The sequence below is a fragment of the Ovis aries genome, chromosome 18 (genome assembly GCF_016772045.2).
Source record: "Ovis aries strain OAR_USU_Benz2616 breed Rambouillet chromosome 18, ARS-UI_Ramb_v3.0, whole genome shotgun sequence".
Taxonomy (NCBI): domain Eukaryota; kingdom Metazoa; phylum Chordata; class Mammalia; order Artiodactyla; family Bovidae; genus Ovis; species Ovis aries.
This window is the reverse complement of record NC_056071.1, coordinates 63,078,972-63,096,712: the sequence shown is the minus strand read 5'-3', so window position 1 is coordinate 63,096,712 and position 17,741 is coordinate 63,078,972. Positions and strand designations below refer to the sequence as shown.

The 17,741-nt window shown below is 59.8% G+C and overlaps 1 protein-coding gene across 7 annotated transcripts in view; it reads left to right on the top strand.

Annotated features, from left to right (window-relative positions):
* BEGAIN (brain enriched guanylate kinase associated) overlaps positions 1-17,741 on the top strand; it is a 45,600-nt gene that overhangs the window by 12,077 nt on the left and 15,782 nt on the right. For 2 of the 7 annotated variants that reach the window (XM_042234975.1, XM_042234972.1), the window contains exons 1-2: positions 4,816-4,972; positions 6,494-6,522. In XM_042234975.1, coding sequence (XP_042090909.1) covers positions 6,509-6,522 — 14 coding nt within the window. In that variant the 5' untranslated portion in view covers positions 4,816-4,972; positions 6,494-6,508. 7 annotated transcript variants of the gene reach the window in all.

Genomic DNA, 17,741 nt, shown 5'->3' with positions numbered 1-17,741 from the left:
TCCAGGACCCTGAACTGCCACCACCACAGACCCAGTACCAAGGCTTGCTCATACTAGAATGTGAAAGACTTGAGCCAGGGGTTTCCTGAGAACTCAAGGGGCAGAAAAGAGCAGGAGGCACCAGCCAGTGGCCAGGAAGAAGAGGAGGGCTGGGGGCTCTGCAGCAGCCTTCAGAGGCTGGTAACAAGACCCCAGAGGCCAGGCCTGGGAGTCTCTGGAGCTGCGTTTGGATCCTGCCCAAGAGGCTTCCCCCCGTGGGACCTCAGGCAAGCCCCTCCACCCGCTGGGCCCCAGGCTCCCAGTCAGTGCAGCCAGCCTGAGGTGCGACAGTGCTGCTCCGCGGAGAGTGGGGGACCCCCAAGGTGCCTCTGGAGGGGGCAGCTGCTTGCTTCCCTGTTCCCCAACTGCTGCCACGTGGGAATGTGGGCCGGAGTTGCCAGATCTTCCAAAATTTCAGCAGGAGCCAAAAATATGGATTTTAAAATGTAAACGCTCCCAATTTTTAAATGTTGGCTCAAATGTTTTTTTTAAAAAAAAAAAAAAAATTAAAACCCTCTCGCAGGCCAAATACAACATGCTGGCAGGCCAGATTTAGCTCAGGAGGCCAGTTTGCAGTCGCGGGCCTAGTCCATCTGCACTGGCGCACGGCTGGGGGCCTGAGGCCCTGCCCTGGCCACGCAAAGAAGTGTGGGGTGCGGCTGGGGGAGAGGACAGGGCACCTCTTGGTCCACAGCAGCATCCTCCTGAATAGCCAAGGGGAAGGATATTCTTGGCCCTGTATGGGGACAGCTGCAAGCCAAGGTTTGAGGTCAAGTCCCCAACTTGCTGAGGGGCCTTGGGCCAGGACCCGCCCCGCCCCTGTCCATCAGTGCTCAGCTTGCTGTTCCAACTAAGTTATCGCTGTGTGCCCAGCACAGCGGGCCCGGAGACCGGCCTCTCTACCTCCCCGGCTGCCCCTTCACAGTCTCTTGGGCTGGCTCCGCTCCTACCTGAACCCCTCCACCCAGCAGAGTCCCTCCTGTCCCCGATCTGGGCTGGCTCCCTGGTGGTCTTATCCAGTGTCCGGGCTCAGGTGCTGTCTCTATGCGGACCACGTGGAGACCCACATCTCCTGGACCCTCCTCTGAGCTCCAAACCCCTGTCGCCTACCCTCTCGTCCACGCCCCCACTGAGATGTCCGAACATCCGCCCTGGGCCCCATTCCCCTGGACTGTGGGTGCCTCCAGCTGGACTCCCGGGGCACATACTCAAGCCTCAGGGCATCCTCCACGCGGCAGCCCGAGGGGCACCCCTCTGTTCAGCTGCGGGCGGGGCTTCCCACCCTCTCAAGATAGAAGCCAGAGTTCTGATGATGGCGCACGAGACCCCCGACTCGATCTCTGCTCCCCGCTGGTGAACAGATGCCCCCCAAACTCAGAGCAGGAGGGGCACCTCATGGCGCCCTGGGCAGTCTGCCTCCCGCTGTGGGCATATCAGCACCGTGAGGGCAGAGACGCTCCTCTGGTTTAGTCTGTGCGCTGCTGAGTCCCCTAGAACAGGGCCCAGAGGGAATGTTTGTTGAATGAATGCAAGCGGGCAAGGAGTAATGGAAAACCTCTTCAAAGAGGGTCCACCCTGAGTGATGGCATTAAAAGGTTGGCTCAGGAGCGGCGACAGCCCTTCGCCAGCCCTGCCTCCAAGACGGTCCCATGCACTCACAGCATGCTCTGAAGACTTTCCAGCCTCCCTAGACAAGGCACTGAGCTCAGAGAGGCTGAGGGGTTTTGCCCAAGGTTACATAGCTGCATGTGGGAGGCGGGCAGCCGCTTTCTTGACCACATCTGGAATCTGGGTCCCTCCGCCACCTCTGCCCTCAGTAGTTTTGGGCTTGTTTCCTCCCCTTGAAGAGGGGCTGAGGGAGCAGGATACCGAAGAAACCAAGGGAGCTGGGGCTCAAAGTAGACCTCAGGAGGGCCCAGGGGACTGAGCACAGGCCACATGGGAGGGCAGGGACTTGCCCAGGGTCACAGGGTGAGCCGGAGGGGCAGCCTGAGTGTCCGGCAGGCCCCCCTCTGAGCTGGCCTCGCTTTCCTTGTTGCTACAGTTTCGGGTATTACAGGACTGGGAAGTGGGGGCCGTAATAGGACGGGGCCAGACGGTCCAGCAAGGAGTCTCACATCCGCTCTTGGGGGCCAGAGCAGGGCTGACCCCCCCTCCGCAGAGGGGTTCCCTGGGCAGGGCCTTGCAGGTGCATATATGTCGGGCCCCAAGTGGGCTCGGGCATCCCCAGCATGATCGTGAGCCTTGGGGTCGGGGGGAAGGGGCCAGCATGGGAGTGAGACCACGAGGGACCTTGAGAGCAGACCGGGGGCTGCTGGAGGCGGAGAGCAGGTGCCACTGGCTGGGGAGAAAGAGCAACTGCATTCATTCGGGCGCCACCGCCTGCTCACTGGAGGCCACGGTGCCGGGCCTTAGAGACAGAGATGCCGTGGCTGAAGCAGAGGTGCCCCTGCCATCAGGGCTGTCGTTTGGAGTGCAGGGGCAGGGGCAGGCCAAAGGGCCAAAGGAGTGGCGTCCAAAGGGACAGGGTGTGATGAGAAACCCTTCGGTGGAGAGAGGAGCTCCTCTGGGTGGGTGGTCAGAGAAAGGAAGGCCCCAGCCCTGCAGCGATCCAGGAGGGAGGAAGTGCAAAGGCCCTGAGGCAGGAGCACGCTGGGTGAGCTTGGGACCAGCATGGTGGCCAGTGTGTGCCAAGCGAAGGGCAGGGGGTTGGGGAAGGTGTGGGCAGAGGGTTAGGCAAGGCCAAGTCTGTGTTTCCCAACCCCTGACTGAGACCTGGCTTGTGACCGAGTTGCCTCCCTCTGTGGGTCCTTGGCCATGCTGGCCACAGAATGGGCAGCTCAAGGGTGGAGGGGCTGTACCTGGCCCTCCGGAAGCTCAGAGTCTTGGGGACAGAGAAAGAAAGGAGGCAGCAGGGCTCCGGTGGTCAGTGGGGCGTCAGAATAGGGCTCAGGGTGTGGGAAGGTGAGCAGCCAGGGCAGCGGGGACCAGCACGGGCAGAGACACAGGAGGAAGAGGCGGACTGAGGCAGAGGCGCACGGCACCGTCCAGCTTAGCCAGCAAGGAGGGCTTGTGTGAGGCTGGGAAGTAAAGACGATGGCCACCCGGCTGGACCACCTCGAAGGTGGGACCACCCAGAGGGACAAGAGGCCAGTTCAGGGCGGACACTGATAATGTCACAGGTCTGCTGCAGCAATAGGCGCGGGGCTGTGAGTTTGGGGTGAGCCGGAGGGACGGCACCCAGGGCAGGGATGGACTGTCCCTCTGAGAGACCCAGAGTGCCCACCTGGGTTCCCACCTGTATCAGGAGACCACTGGGGGCCTCCCTTGCCTGTGGGCCCCTGGAGGGGCCCGATGTAGCCTTGAGGCTATTTCTGCTGCCTCTTTTCACGCTGGGGACCATGGACAGCTCACAGGCCCCTCAGAGCTGTGGTGCCCAGCACCCTGCCCCTTCCTGTAACAGAGGCGCCGCTTCCGGCCCGAGGACCGGGCAGTGCCCCTCGGGTCTCCTCTGCCCAGCCCATCCGCAGCCCTCAACTAACCTCAGGGGACTCAGAGCCGGCCATTCGTGCTTCTGCTGGGTTTCCTCATCTCAGGAATACCCCCGAATCTCGTGGTTATGAACTGCAGAGTTAAGACTCGAACGCGGGGCTCTGGCCTCAACAGCAAGACTGCTGCCAAAGGCACAGCGCCTCCCCATGGGGCCAGCCGCACACAGCTGTAATTGCTCTTGGCTCAGCTTCCCAGAGCTTAGCACACAAGTCCAGCCCCCTGGGTGAGGTGCTGGGGAGACACAGCCAGGACACACCTAGCTGGGAAAGACATAGACCCTGCCCCAGGGAGCACACACCTGCTGTGGAGACCAAATCCAACAACTCAGCTAGGTCTCCTCCACGGAGGGCTGCCTGGAGGAGGTGGTCTTTCAGGATGAGGACATTAGTGACCACATGGGCGCTGGGTCTGGGGAGAAGGTGAGACTTGGTAGGATCAGAGCCAGGCTTCAGGGTCTGGATCATCAGAGTGAAGGGAGAGGCTGCTAAGGTGCTGGGGCTGGACCCCCAGCCCCTCTTCCCTGTCAGCCTCTGTCCCACCCTCGCTGCCCACCCCCTGCCACCAGGGCGACTCAGCATCCTCTCCTAGAGTCCCTTCGTGGGGCAGAAAAATCCAAGACAGGCCTTTTAGACGAGCTGAAACATTCAATATAAATAATAAATGCTAGATTTTTATAATTAAATTTTAATACATGCTTATTAATTTTAGACAAACTCGCTGGCAGGTCATTCACTGTGAGTGATGGAGGCAACCAGAGACATTTGAGGAGCGTCCCCCGCCTCTGGATGGGAAAGGTCCCTGAGGCTTGGGGGCCAGTCCCAGCCGGGCTGAGTCTCTGGGCTCAGCTCTCCTCCTCTGTAAAATGGGAGAGACTGCTTCCTGGAGGAAGAGCTGGCCAGCGCAATGACGAACACAGGGCTGCTGGGTGGTGGTGTCCTTGTGACCTCAGCCCTTCTGCTGTGGGTGGACTCCTGGGACAGGAGCCACGGTTTCATTTCTCAACCATTAGCCCCTGGAGGGCAGGGCTCACCTCATTTGCTGCCGCCTCCGAACCCCAAGAACCAAGCCCCGAGCTAATGAATGAGTGAGGCACCCGTGGGTGGATGATGGAACACTTGGACTTTTGGGGTTGGGGCTGACCCTGGCAACGCAGGGCTCCTCCCACCCTGCGTTGGCGGGGTGGAGGCCAGGCCTGCTGGGTGCTGGGGTGCCCTGGTGAAGGGACAGGACTGCTGCCTGGAACTCAGAGCCAGAAGGGAAGAGGCAGGGAAAGAGACGCCACAGAGGAGTAGGATTCAAGCATGCCTCGTCCGTGTTTATTGAGCGCCTGCTGTATGCTGGGATCAAGTGTGCTGAGCGTGCTGATGGGAACCCGGGAAAGGTGGGCCTGGGTACATAGGGGGCGTCGGGGAGGTGTTGGCCAATCGGCCAGCTCCTTGTCTTGGGGGAGGAGGGTATATAGAGGGGTCTGGGCTCGTGGGCTCCGACAACTTTTAGAGCGTCGGGGACTGTGTCTGGCTGCCAATCCAGACGCCTCGGGGATCCTTTCGTCTGAAATCCCTTCCCGCACCCCAACCCCTCCGCAGTCTGCGATGCAGAAGGGCAACAGAACGCCTCGTCCTGCTCCCCCCGCCCCCAAATCTAGCTCGCAGGTGAGGAAACTGAGGCCAGGGGCATCTCGGGAGGGCCCGAGCGAGCACCCGGGGAATTGGTGACGGAGCCTGGCGGAGGGCCCCCGGCCGGGCCTTCCAGCTCGGCTCTGGCGGCCCGGGCTGCGCCCTCGCCCGGCGGGGCGGTGGGGGAGGCGGCGTGGGGCCCGGACCGAAGCGGAGCGCGCTCCCGGCGGACGCGGCGGCGGCGCCCGGCGCGAGGGGCCGGGATGGGCAGTCATCAGTCTTCCCAGGTGTGTCGCGTGGTCCCTGGGCGCAGCAGCCCCCCTCCCCCGGTCCCCCTTGAATCCAAGGCATGGTACGGGAAGACTAGGGAAAGCTCCCGGGAGCGGCCTCTCCCGGGCGACGGAGAGCCTTCCCCGCGCCCCCCGCTCCGCGCAGGAAGTGCGATCCCGCCCGGGCCGCTCGCGGTCCCAGTCTTTCGCTGGCGCCCGCAGGGTTAACAGCAGCGGGTGGGCCCCCCGCCCGGCCCGCAGAGGGGCTGCCCAGCGGCGCGGGGCTGGGCGGGGAGGGTCTCCAAGCCGCGCGCGGGCGGGTCTGCGCAAGCCCGGCAGGGAGCCCCGCTGGCGAACCTAGTGCGCAGGGGTTAATCCCTTGGGCCCGCAAGGGGCGAGCCAGGCCCGGACCCCAGAAGCTGAGGGCAGAAGGGTCCCCGATTGAGGAGTCTGAGGTCCGGACTGCTAGCACCCTCGGTTCGCGAGCGTGTCTGGTTCTCCACTCCTGTACGGACCCCAACTGCCCGGTCTGAACATTCTCCGACTCGGAGGTTCTGCAATTCCGGGCTTGGCTTCCTCCGGGAGGGAGCATGGGGCTGGAAGGGTTAACGGGCGGGGTGGGGCGGGGTTGGGGGGTTGTGCAGCGGGGGCCGCAGCCGCCGGAGAGTTAACGCAGTCCGGCCGGGTCCCTTCTTTTTCGGGCGGGCGAGACCGGGATCGCCTCGGGCGGTGCGGTCCCGAGTCCCCGGACCAGCCCCTTCCTCTCCCCGGGGGGCGTAACTCGGTGCGCGGCGGCCCAGGCGGGCTCACCTGTTACTCGGTCGAGGCCCCGCGCTCCCCTTGAGTCCCCGGGACCGCGGCCGGTGAGTGTGGGCTGGGGGCGCGCGGGCCGGACTTCCCAACCACCGAGGCGCGCCCGGGTGCCCCGCTGCTGTGCCCGCGGTGCCCAGCCCCGCTCGGCGCGGCCGCGGAGCGCACGACTCCTGCCTGCTGACCCTCTCGTTTGGTTTCTCGCAGGCCTCTGCCGCAGACATGGAGAAACTCAGGTGAGTGGAGCGCCCTGCGTGCCGGGGCTCCCGGGGCCGGGGTCGGGGATGGGGGCGCTGGGGAGGGCAAGGGGAGAGGACTGCTGTGCCCGAGCGCATCTGCGGTCCGCGGCCGCCCAGCGCGGCTGGCCCGGGCCGGTGTGCCTGTGTGTGGTGCGTGTGTGGGCGCGCGCGCGACTAGACAGCGGGGAGCCCCGCGCGGGGGTCCTCGGCCGGGCTGGGGCCACTGCGGCTGTGGGTGGGGGCGCGCCACCAAGGGCCCGGCCGGCGCGCGCGCGCGCGGGCCTCCGCGATCCCCCGGGCCCTGCCCTGGACTCTGGATTGTCCCCTGGGACCCTCGGGGTCTCTGCTCTGCGGTTACGCACCGAGTCCCCCGCGCCGGCCGCCCCCACTATCCCCCAGCTTGGTTCTGAGCTCTTAAGTTTACGCCTCAGTGGGGCTGGGGGGCGGGTGGGGAATGGAGTCCTCTTTGCTGGCCAGGCCGTCGCGTCTTGGAGCCATTTTGGGGGAGTCCCGCGACGGCGCCTGGGGAGTGCTCCCCTCTCGGCCTCCCTCCAGGTGCTAAACTTTGAGCCTCTGTGGACTCCAACTGGGCGCCCTTCGAGGCAGGCCTGGGATCCGTCGATTTGAATATTCATAACTTCCCTCGAGCCCCCTGACCCCCACTTTGGGAATACTGCGCGTGCCCCCCCCCACGACCCCCCTCCTCGTGTTTTCCTTCCGAAGGCTGAGCCTAGACTTAATGTGGGCAGGAGGCCCAGCTCTGGCTTCTGGGTTTCAGGACAGTCTCCTGGGCTTGAGGGGTCTCTTGGCCTCCTCCCTCAACTCTCCTCCTTCCCCCTCCCAAGACCAGGATCAGCATCCCAGGGGAGGACGCTGGGTAGCAGGTATACCCATTCCCCAAGGGGCAGGGAGCCCGCAGAGCCCAGCTTGTTCCAGGACAGGTCCCTGGGTCTTGGGGAGGGTCCTGGGGCCTTCCCAAGTGACCCTCACTGCCGTGGATGGGTCACTGGGCATGCCCAGGTGGGAGCCTGGGACAGGTGGGCTCACATGGACTGGCCACAGGCTGGACATGAGAGCAGGGCCATCTTCTGGCCACTGGGCTGGAGTGCAGCCCTCCCCTGTGGGTCCCCGAGGACCAGAACCCATCTGTCTGGGGCTGGAAGGAGGGGTCCAGGCTCTTAGAGCTTAGGAGCTCAGATCCAAATGTCCCAAACGTCCATTGGCCAAGCCCACCTAGTCCTGGTCAAGGTCCAGGGGGAGCTCTGGCCATGTAGATAAGTTCAGATCTGAACCCCCCAGGACCCTCTCCAATACCCCCATTGGCTGTATCTGGCCAGAACCCCCACTGGACTGGACTTTCTGTGGAGGAGGGGTCCCTACTTAGCTGAGACTTGGGGAAAAAAGGCACCATTCATGGGGCACCTTGAGACCAGGGTTGGGGGAGAGCCCTCTAAGGTCCTGTGCCTCGTTCCCTCTTTCTTCATGCCCAGCCTAGACTCCGGAGCACCTGTCCCTGTGCTCTGGGCAGTGGGGACAGAGACATGGCCCCGCCTAGCTGGGAACACTGCCCCAGGTGCTGAGCACACAGAGCATCTCTTTGCTGGGTGGGTGGAGGGCTTCCCTGAGCCAAATCCGGAAGACTGGTGGCAGTGGCCGGGGCCCAGGCTTGTGGGCTGCACTCGGGCAGCGGAAGCAGAGTCCCGGAACTGGTGGGATTGGGGGGTCCCATGTGGCCAGGACCCAGCGTAGCCTCCCAGAATTGGGACACCTCCTGCCCTCTTCTCCTTCTCACCCCATGAGTGGTGTCAGGGCTCCCTCAGGGCTTTTCCAGACTATTTCTTCCTGGCCAGAGCTGGGGCTGCCCCTGGGAGGTTCTCCCTGCAGCTAGTGTCAGGAGTCCAGGACCAAGAAGCCCAAGGGATGTAGGAGAAGGTGGTCAGCATGGCCCCCACAGTGTAGGTCACAGGCGGTGGGGTCCTCTGGCAAGGTCCTGACCCTCTCTGGGGCTCAGTTTCCTCATCTGTAAAGTGGGTATCCTAGCCACCCTTACCTTGTAGGGCAGTTGGGAGGATGACCTGAGCTATTGTGGATGACAGACCCCACCTGGGAGCTGGCCCACAGCAGGGATCCAGGTAAATGTTCGCTGTGGGGCATCTGAGCTGTACAACTATGGGTTCCCAGGCAGGAAAAGACTCATGTGTGGTCCAAGGGAAGGGGTCCTGTGTGTCCAGAGTGATGACCCTGGGCTGGGATCCTTCCTCTTGTTCACTGCAGGCTGGACCTAGGAATCTGAATTGAGCTCCAAGATGGCAGGTCCTTTGCCTCATCCAATTCTTGTCACACAAGCACACACACCGCAGGGCTCATTGTCATCCTCAGGTCCCCAGCTGGGGTGACCCTGCACTCACCCCTCTCTGCCTGAGATCTCCTTCCCAGCACCCACCCCATACTGCACCCCCACCTCTGGGTCCCTAACGAGTTGTCACCTTCATGCCTCTCTGCCTTTGCCCATGCTGTTCCCTCTGCTCAGAATGCCCTTCCACCCACCTTCTTGTCCATGTGGCAAACTAGTTACCCTCCCTGTCATCTTTTCTCAGTGGCTTTTGTGACTCTCTACTCCCTCACCCCCCAGGTGGGTTCACTCCCCTCTCTGTGATCCAGCTCGTGCGCTGCCCTCCAGAACAGGGACCCAAACCCTCCACACATGCTCCCAGGGATGCCAGGTTGGAGACACTGGCTGGGGGAATCAGAGAGGACTTCCTGGAAGCAGGGACACCTGAGCCAAGGCTTTAAAGAATGAATAGAAGTTTGCAAGGAGGACAGATAGGACGAGCCTTCTAAGAGGTGCAGGATCCTGGGGGCCTGAGGAAGCGAGGCTGTGTTCAGGGAGATCGGCAAAGTGTGGGGAGCGGAGGTCTGGGAAGCGGGGTGTCCTCTGTCCTCCCCACCCCAGATAGAAGCCCCTGGAAGTCTGTTTCACCAGCCCCAGGTCCAGCCCCTCTGCTCTGACCCGATGCATGCCCCCTGCCTGTAGCTCACTCAGCTATCCTGCTTCTGCTTGAAAAACTTCCGGTGACACTCAAATATTTGCAGATATTAACAAGTCCCAGCTGGCTCTCTGCGTGCGAGCCACTGCTCAGCTAATCCCCAAGTTAATCCCCTCCCCTGCCGTCCTCCGCACCGGCCCGCCCGCCTTGGCTCCCGCCACGGCCACTGTGCTGCGTGAGCCTCAGTCCCCTCTTCTGTCACAGAGTGAAGTGGGTCCGTCGCCCCGCAAGGCACGCGGGACACAGAAAGGGCGCCGGAAACCCAACCACAAACCTGTTCGAGTCTGCGCCTTTCCCCCACAACATAATTTTTCAAAGTTGTTAACTGTGATAGGCACCTAGAAAAAGTAATAATTCCCTGTGCAGGTTAGAGGTTAACTTTAAGAAGACCACCACCCAGGTCAAGAAGCTGAGCGCCGCCAGCCTCCCAGGGAGCCGCCCCCCGCCCCAACTTCCCACAAGACCCTTCCCCCATCACAGCCCCCTCCACCTTCCCCGGAGGTCTCCGGGATCCTGGCTTTTGTGATGAAGGTTGCTTGGGTTTTTGTTGGTTGTTGTTTTTTTCTTTTTTTTTTTTCATCTGGCCGCTCATGAGCATCCCTAACTGACTTGGTTTTTTTGTCTTGTCTGGTCTAGAACTTCACATATATGTGCTGTCTTTTAGCCTGTGCTTTTCAGGTTGGCTTTTTTTTATTCTTTTAAACCCCCACCAAAACAATGATGTTTTGGAGAGGCGTCCTTAGCTGTGCGTGGAGCTGCGGATGGCTGGCTGTCTCGGAACGGCGCGGCGGCGGCTGTGAGTGAAGTTGCTGCAATCTGGTTATTAGCTGATGGCTGTCCGGGCGCTTCCAGCCTGGACCGTAGCGAATGAAGATGCTGTGACCGTGCCTGTCCGGGTTTGGGGGCTGGTGGGGGGCGCGAGCGTACAGCCTCGCCCCAGGGGACCCTGGAGCCACACTACTGGGGCGCAGGGGGGCGGGTCCTGGGGTCGGAGGCGGCTCGCGCACGGCCAGCTTTCGGCGTGGAGGCCACACCCTCCCCGCGGCCCGGGACTTCCTGCATCTCCGCATCCTCCGCGCACCGGGCACCCGGGTACCAGCCCCGGCTTGCCAGGCTGCAGGCGGAGCGGCTGCTGCTCCGGGCGCGGTAATTGCGCGGCTCTGGATGACAGCCGGCTGGGGCTTCCTCGCGGGTGACTTCTGCGTGTTTTTCCATCAAGTTGCGGTATTGATTTGGAGCTCTTCAGAGAGAGCCCTCGCCGGTCACATGTGTGGCAGAGGCACCTCCCGCCGGCTGCTGGATTCCGGCTCTTTCAATGGTCCTCTGATGAACAGAAGTTCTTCATTTTAATTCTGTTGAATTTTTCTCGAATCTTTTAGGCTTTTTACTTTCTGATGGAAGCTTTTTGTGCCTTGTTTAAGCAACCCTTCTGATGTCATGAACCTATTGAAAGTGGGTTTTGTGCATGGTTTTGAGGTTGGGCTCCTTTTTGTCGTGGACCGCCGCTGCACCCCCACCCCCTCCACCCTTGGTTGGTTTGGTTTTGTGTGTGTGTGTGTGTGTGTGTGTGTGTGTGTGTGGTTTGCTTTTTCGTGTTTTGGGGCGTTTGGGGGGAGGTTTTGTTTCTTTGTTTTGTCATTGGGGATTTGAGGGGAGTTGTGCTTTTTGTTTTGGAGGTTTCAAATTTTGAGTTTTTTATTTTCTCATTTTTGTGGGTTTTAAATTTTTTGGTTGGGGGGCGTTTTGAGGTTCAAAAAAAGTTTTTTTTTTTGCTTTTTGGTTTGTTTCCTGAGTTTTCTGATTTTAAATTGGGGGGATTGGGTTTGTGGGGTTTTTGATTTTTGTTTGGGGAATTTTGGGGGTTTTGGATTTTTGTTTAGGGGTTTAAATTTTGGGGATTTGGGGGTTTGGGCTGGTTTTGTTTTCTGGGTTTTGTGGTTTTGTGGGTTTAAATTTTTGGTTTTGGTGTTTTGTTTTTCGAGTTAAAATCTTTTGTTTTTTCAGTTTATGGATTTTTTATTTTCTGAGTTTTGAGGGTTTTGTGTTCTTATTTTTTGGTTTTATGAGTTTTATGTTTTGTGAGGGGGTAGCTTAGTTTTTAATTTTTTTATTTGAGTGATTTCTTATTAGGGGGGCTTGTGCTTTTTTAAAATTTTTGTGGGAGTTTTTTGTTTGGGTTTTTGTGTTTGGGGGGTATTTTTTTAATTTGGGGGGGTGTGTTAATTTTTTGTTTTTTCCTTGTTTGGGGTTTTGTGGAGGTGATTTTGGCTTGGGTCTTTTGTTGTTTGGTTTTGTGTGGGGTTATTTTCTCTTTCTGCTTTTGTGGGGCTTGGTTTTTGTTGTGTTTTGGTTTTGGCTCTTTTGTTCGGGGGTTTTGGTGTTTTTGTGCACTCTTCTTTCACACAGACGCCCAAATGCTCAGTCCCACATGCTTGATCCACTCGTGTCACTGATGTGTTGCAGCACTGCCTCTGCCAGACGCCGCTCTCCATGCTGGAGACTCTGTGCCAGGTGCCAGACTGACGTCCCAGAGGTAGAGACAGACGGTTTTCAGGTCGCCTCACAGATGTCAGATCACACTGACCTCGTCTCCGAGAATCTCCCAGCCCACTCCCCCCGAGACACTAGGCCTCCCTGCTGAGCTTCAACTCCATCAGACAGGCACCTGCCCCGGGGCCTTTGCACGTGCCTTTCCTTTTGCGATGCTCTTTCCCAGATGTCCATGTGACTCCCTACCTCCCCTCCTTTCGCATCTTGCTCAAAAGTCATTCACGGTCAGGGAGTCAGGGTTGGGGGGGCTCCTGACCACTCGCTCCATTTACAGTCAGATTCCCCCTCCCTCTCCTTGCCTTCATTTCCGTCTCCCTGATCCCCACCTGACTCTCAATTTGTTTTACTCATTTATCTTGTCTATCGTCTGTCTTTCCCCGAGAACAGCAGCTCACTGCTGATCCGCAGCATTGAGAGCCGTCGCGTAGTAGTTGCTAAGTAAATGCTCTGAAATGAGGCCCAAAGGTGGTGCACAGTGAGGAAGAGGGATGGGGAAGAGCTCCTCCCCACGCTTCATGATGCCCATGATGGGGGGCTCTCCACTCTGACCCCCCAAAAGGGGAGTGTTGAGGGACACTTGTGCCTCCCACCCTACTCCCAGGGGGTTCTCATTATTTTTTTTTAAATACCACCCTGTGAGAGCCTCCAGTGGAGGAGGTTTGGCTTGGACGCAGGGAGATGCTTGGGAGGAGATGAGGAGGTGTGGGGGAGGGTGCTCTCAGCAGGGGTTCCAGCATGGGCAAAGGCCCACTGCAGGAAGGCATGCTCCTCCTCCCGTGGCAGCTGAGTTCTGCCTTTCTCAGGCCCTCAGCATTCTGCCCCCTGCATCCTCCTCCAAGCCAGGAGGGAATATGGAGCTGAAGGGTTTTGGAGAAACGGAGGCCAGAAGCAGAAAGGAGCTTTTCCAGGTGTCTGGGCCTCCCAAAACAGCTGGTCACTGCCCAGTGGGAGGAGGCTTCTCTGTGTTTGGGCCAAAATTTACAGCCCAGTGGCCATCCTCCAGTGTCCCCTCCTGAGGGCCACACCATCGCCCTTCCTGAAGTCCAGAGCTGAGGATGCACCTCCGAGACCTCCAGGCCCCCATTTACCCTCAGAAAACCAATGCTTTTGTGTGGCACCCAATGCCCTCTTCTGTGGCCACCTGACCCATTGTATGGCCCAGCTGCTCCTCCTGGCTCTGCCTCACTTCTAAACATAATTCTGGGGAAGGAAGTCTTAGGGGCTAATTCTCACTAAACTGTGAATGACTACCTTGCTTCAGTTTCTCCCTCTGGGAGTCAGGACCCACCACGTGGACAGAGCTTCCCTGATAGCTCAGTTGGTAAAGAATCCTCCTGCAATGCAGGAGACGCTGGTTCAATTTCTGGGCTGAGAAGATCCCCTGGAGAAGGAAAAGGCTACTCACTCCAGTATTCTGCCCTGGAGAATTCCGTGGACTGTATAGGCCATGGGGTCGCGAAAAGTCCAACACAACAGCAACTTTCACTTTCATTCCACATAGACTGTTCTATCTCGCCTTTTTCTGCTCTGCCCTTCAAAGTCTCCTGTCCCTACAGCCCATCTGAGTCCATCTGAGTGGCCCCTCCTCTGCAAAGCCTCCCTGATGAAGGATATGGGTTAGTAAGAAGGTGAACTTACCTGGATTTGAATCCTATACCTGCCACTTACTGGTTGGGTAGACTTGGGCCAGTTTCTAAACATCTCTGCTTCTCAGTTTCTGCATCTATAAAACGTAGATCCTAATAACAACACCTAACTTAGAAGGCCGTTTTGAGAATGAACTCATGAATGTGGAGCCAGGCACAGAGCTGGTACTATGTGGGCTGCCTCTGCCAGTTAACCCCCTGCCCCCCGCCCACCCCACATGGTCCCCTTTGTTCCCAGGCCCTGTTTGCCCAACCGTCAGGCAGATGACAGTATTCCTATCATGAAAGAGAGGACCTGGCGAAATGCGGTGTCAGGATGTGACCTGCAGACTTAGACGGAGTTAAAACTGCCAGGGCATCTCAGAGTGGGGGCAGGGGGCCGGCTCTGCTGCGCCCTCAGAAGGCGCTTTCCCTACGCATCCCCAGGCCCGGCAGTGACCGGGTGTTTCAGAGCAAGGGTATGTCCTGGGCCTGTTTCCCAGCCTCAGCCTCACCCTGTTAACCATGGGCAGACTGGCCCTGGCTGGCTGAGATCTCTGGGCCCCTCCGGCACCTTCTTACTTGACATTCACAACAGCCTGAGAGCTGCCACGTGGCCCGCATCTCTGGACAGGCCCTCTGAGTGTACCAAGGCATTTCCATTGGGTGCCAGTGACGAGGGCAAGGCCTGGGGGTCTTTCTTGAGCGATGGAGCTGAAGGTTCTGGAAACGTCTGCCTGAGATCACTCAATCACCCCCCTATTCAACCATGCAATCACCCAGTGAGACCTACTGCATGCCTTTGACAGTCTCCTCGCTGAGTCCTCACCCAAGGTTCTGGAAGGAACCGGGGGAGGCTGCCCGTTGCACAGACGAAGGAATGGTGGCCTGGAAGGCCAGCTCCCTTCTCAAGGACACCTGGTTAAAGAGCCTGGGAGCCAGGATAGAACGCCCCCAGGGCAACCCCTCCAGGTGTCACCACTGGTCGTCCAGCCCTGGCCCTCTGGCCAGGACACAGCACCCCGTCCCGCAGAGTACCCCGTGATGAGGGCTGAGGGTCCCAGGACACCTGTTCCCACCCCACAAGAATCTTGTGCTCTCCCACCTGCCCTGTCTCCATCCTCTGCGTGTCAGTGACCAAAGGATTGAGTAGGGGGCGATCTCAGTGGGGGACGCTTCCAGAAGAAGGCAATGGTCATAAGTGTTCCTTTGGGGTTCGGTCACTGATGGGGAAACTGAGGCCCAGAAAAGCAGCCTCCTTCCTCAGCCTCCGTCCCTTGCACCCACCTGCTGTTGCAGCAAACATCTTCCATCATAACACCAGTTCTTTTCTTCCAGACTGGGGTTTGGCCCCCAGGACTGCCTCCCGTGGCTGTGGGAATGTGCGGGGTAGGTGGGGAGGCGAGAGCAGAGGGACCAGGGACCAAGGGCATCCCTGAGGGGCCTGGGGCCACGCAGGGGGCACTGAGTGGGGGCAGGCGCCTTACACCCCACTCTCTGGGGTCATCAGTGAGCTCCCGCAGTCCTGATTACTTTCATGATCCCTAAATTCCAGAAAACAGGCCCTCCCACTGATTCAATCAATGGGTGCCTGAGTCTGTTTGCAGGGGTGAGCCAGCTGGTGGGGTGGTCAAATTAGTGGAGCCAGAGTGGGTTCCGTGGGGGGCAGTAACGAACCTGATCATCACAGTGCTGGACGGCAGCCCCTTCTCACCTGGGCTCCAAGGCCGCGTGGCAGGCGCTGAGAGGTTCATCTGGGAGCCCTGTGGGGAGCTGCTCACCTGAAGTGGGGCCAACCCATGGCCACGTCACCCCCCCATCCTCCCCGCGGACACCCCCTGAACACCAACTCTGGGCAGAGAGCAGGTGTGACCTTGGGGCAGGGAGGGGCCCAGGGCCAAAGTGTGCACAGCCCCACCCTCCAAGCCCCCCACCACCCACAGTCTAGAGGGGGTATGAGAGTAGACGAGCAACAGTGCTGGGCTGGGTGCTGGGAGAGAGGGGCCAGGCAGGGGAGGGCCCCCGTCTCCTGAGGCAGCCTCCTTAGGTCTCCCCTCCCAGTCCACCTGCTAGGAAGACAGCCCCGGCCCCGGCCTGCCTCCCGTCCTGCCTTCTGCCCTGGGGCTCCCAGTGCCCCAAGCGGCTGGGCAGCCGGGATGGGATGCTTGGCCTGCACTCAGAGCCAGGCTCTCGGGGCCTCCTGGCTGGCTGACCCAGGCCTGGGCTCAAGCCACGCTCTCCTCCAGACACACCCTGGTCCTGCCAGGATCTTCTCACCCCCCGGCCTTTGCCCCACGCTGAGTCTCCTGCACAGATGGCCAGCCTGCTTCATGATGGGGGCATGGACGACCTCTCCTGCCGGGGCTAGAGGCCCGCCTCCACAGGATCACCTCTGCCTTCTTCCTGGGGCTGCCGGATGAAGTACAGGATGCCCAATGAATTAAATCCATCTAAATACATTTCACTGGGCATCCTCTGCTTTATTGGGCTGCCCAATCTCAACAAACAGCTGGATGCTTATTTAGCATAAGTATTTCCCTGCCCCGTTCGGCACATTCTTAACACTAAACACTATCGTTGGCCCGAAATCCAGATTTGACCCTCTCACTATCATTTCGGGCCTGGGAGGGGGAGTGCGGTCAGCCCTTACGGAAATCAGAGAGCAACTCCTTTTGGCCGAGGCCAACAAAACAAAGCCAGACCCCTACAGCCCCAGACCTCAGAGGCAAGGAAAAGGCACCAGACACTGCCGAGGGGCATCTGGGTTGATCGGCGGGAAGCCTGCAGGGTATGGACCCGGGGTGGGCACTGTCTCCCTCGGCCCCTCCACAGGCTCATCTGTAAAACACGCTCACTGTGTTTTCCATTCACTCAGTGAATGATTACCGGGCCCTTCTGGTTGCCAGGCTCTGCTGCAGGGTCCGAGGACACAGCCGGGAATGAGGTGGACAAAAAGCCCTGTCCTGGGGAGCTCCCACTCTGGCGGGGTGAGGCCACAGACGGACACAGGCCCAGCAGGGAAAGGGGGAGAGAGGGTGTGGCGGAATTCAGGACAGTTGCGTCTGAATGTTGGAGGAGAGGAGCAGCCATGGGGCAGAGGGATCCAGACAGAAGAACAGCAGGTGCAAAGGCCCCAGGGCAAGGTGTGCCGCCTGTGGCTGGAAGGTGAGGTCCAGGGGGTGAAGGGAAGGCCGCCTGCCATCAGGTGACCTGAGTGAATACATCTGGCTTGACCCTAGTGATATAGGGGGCCATGGGGGCAGGTTTCAAGCAGAAGAAAGAGGTGGATCCAACTTAGCCTTCCACAGGGCCTCTCTGGCTAAGCAGGTGAGGGCCGAAAGCCAGTTAGCAGGCTGTGCAGTAATCCCGTGAGAGATGCTGGTCCCAGGGTGGCGGGTGGGGCTGGAAGAGCCAGAGGATGTGTTTTGGAGGCACGGCTGTGGTGAGTGCCGCTGGCCTGGGATGATGGGAGAGAGACAGGAGTGGAGGGTGCCTCCAGGTTTGGGGAGGGGCACTGGCCTAGCTGGTGAGGTGGGGAAAGAAAGCAGAGTAGGATATGGAGGACCTTGCAGGTCTGTGCTGCCTGCAAGCTACCCAGGCAGAGATGGAGGCCCCAGAGGGTATGCATCCCTGGATTCCGGGGGTCAGGGGACAAAAATTTAGGGGGGTCCTCCGTGGAGTGACAGTATCTGTGGCAGGAGTCTCTATGGGGGGAGTGTACCCAGAGAAGGAGGCAGGACCCCAGGGCCCTGCTGGCGTTAGGATGTCAGGGAGACAGGGCCACCTGCAGAGGAGGCTGAGGCGGTTGGCCAGGCGAGGGCGGGGTCTGCAGGAGGAGGGCGGGGTCCACTGTGCCCCTGGGTACCGAGGGTTCAGGCCACGTGAGCACTGCGAAGGGCCGGGCAGGAGCCGACTCAGTGGCGTCGAACGGACGAGAGCCAGGTCAGGCCCTGGTCCTAGTGGGGCCAGGAGCGAGGACATACAACGAATGTCG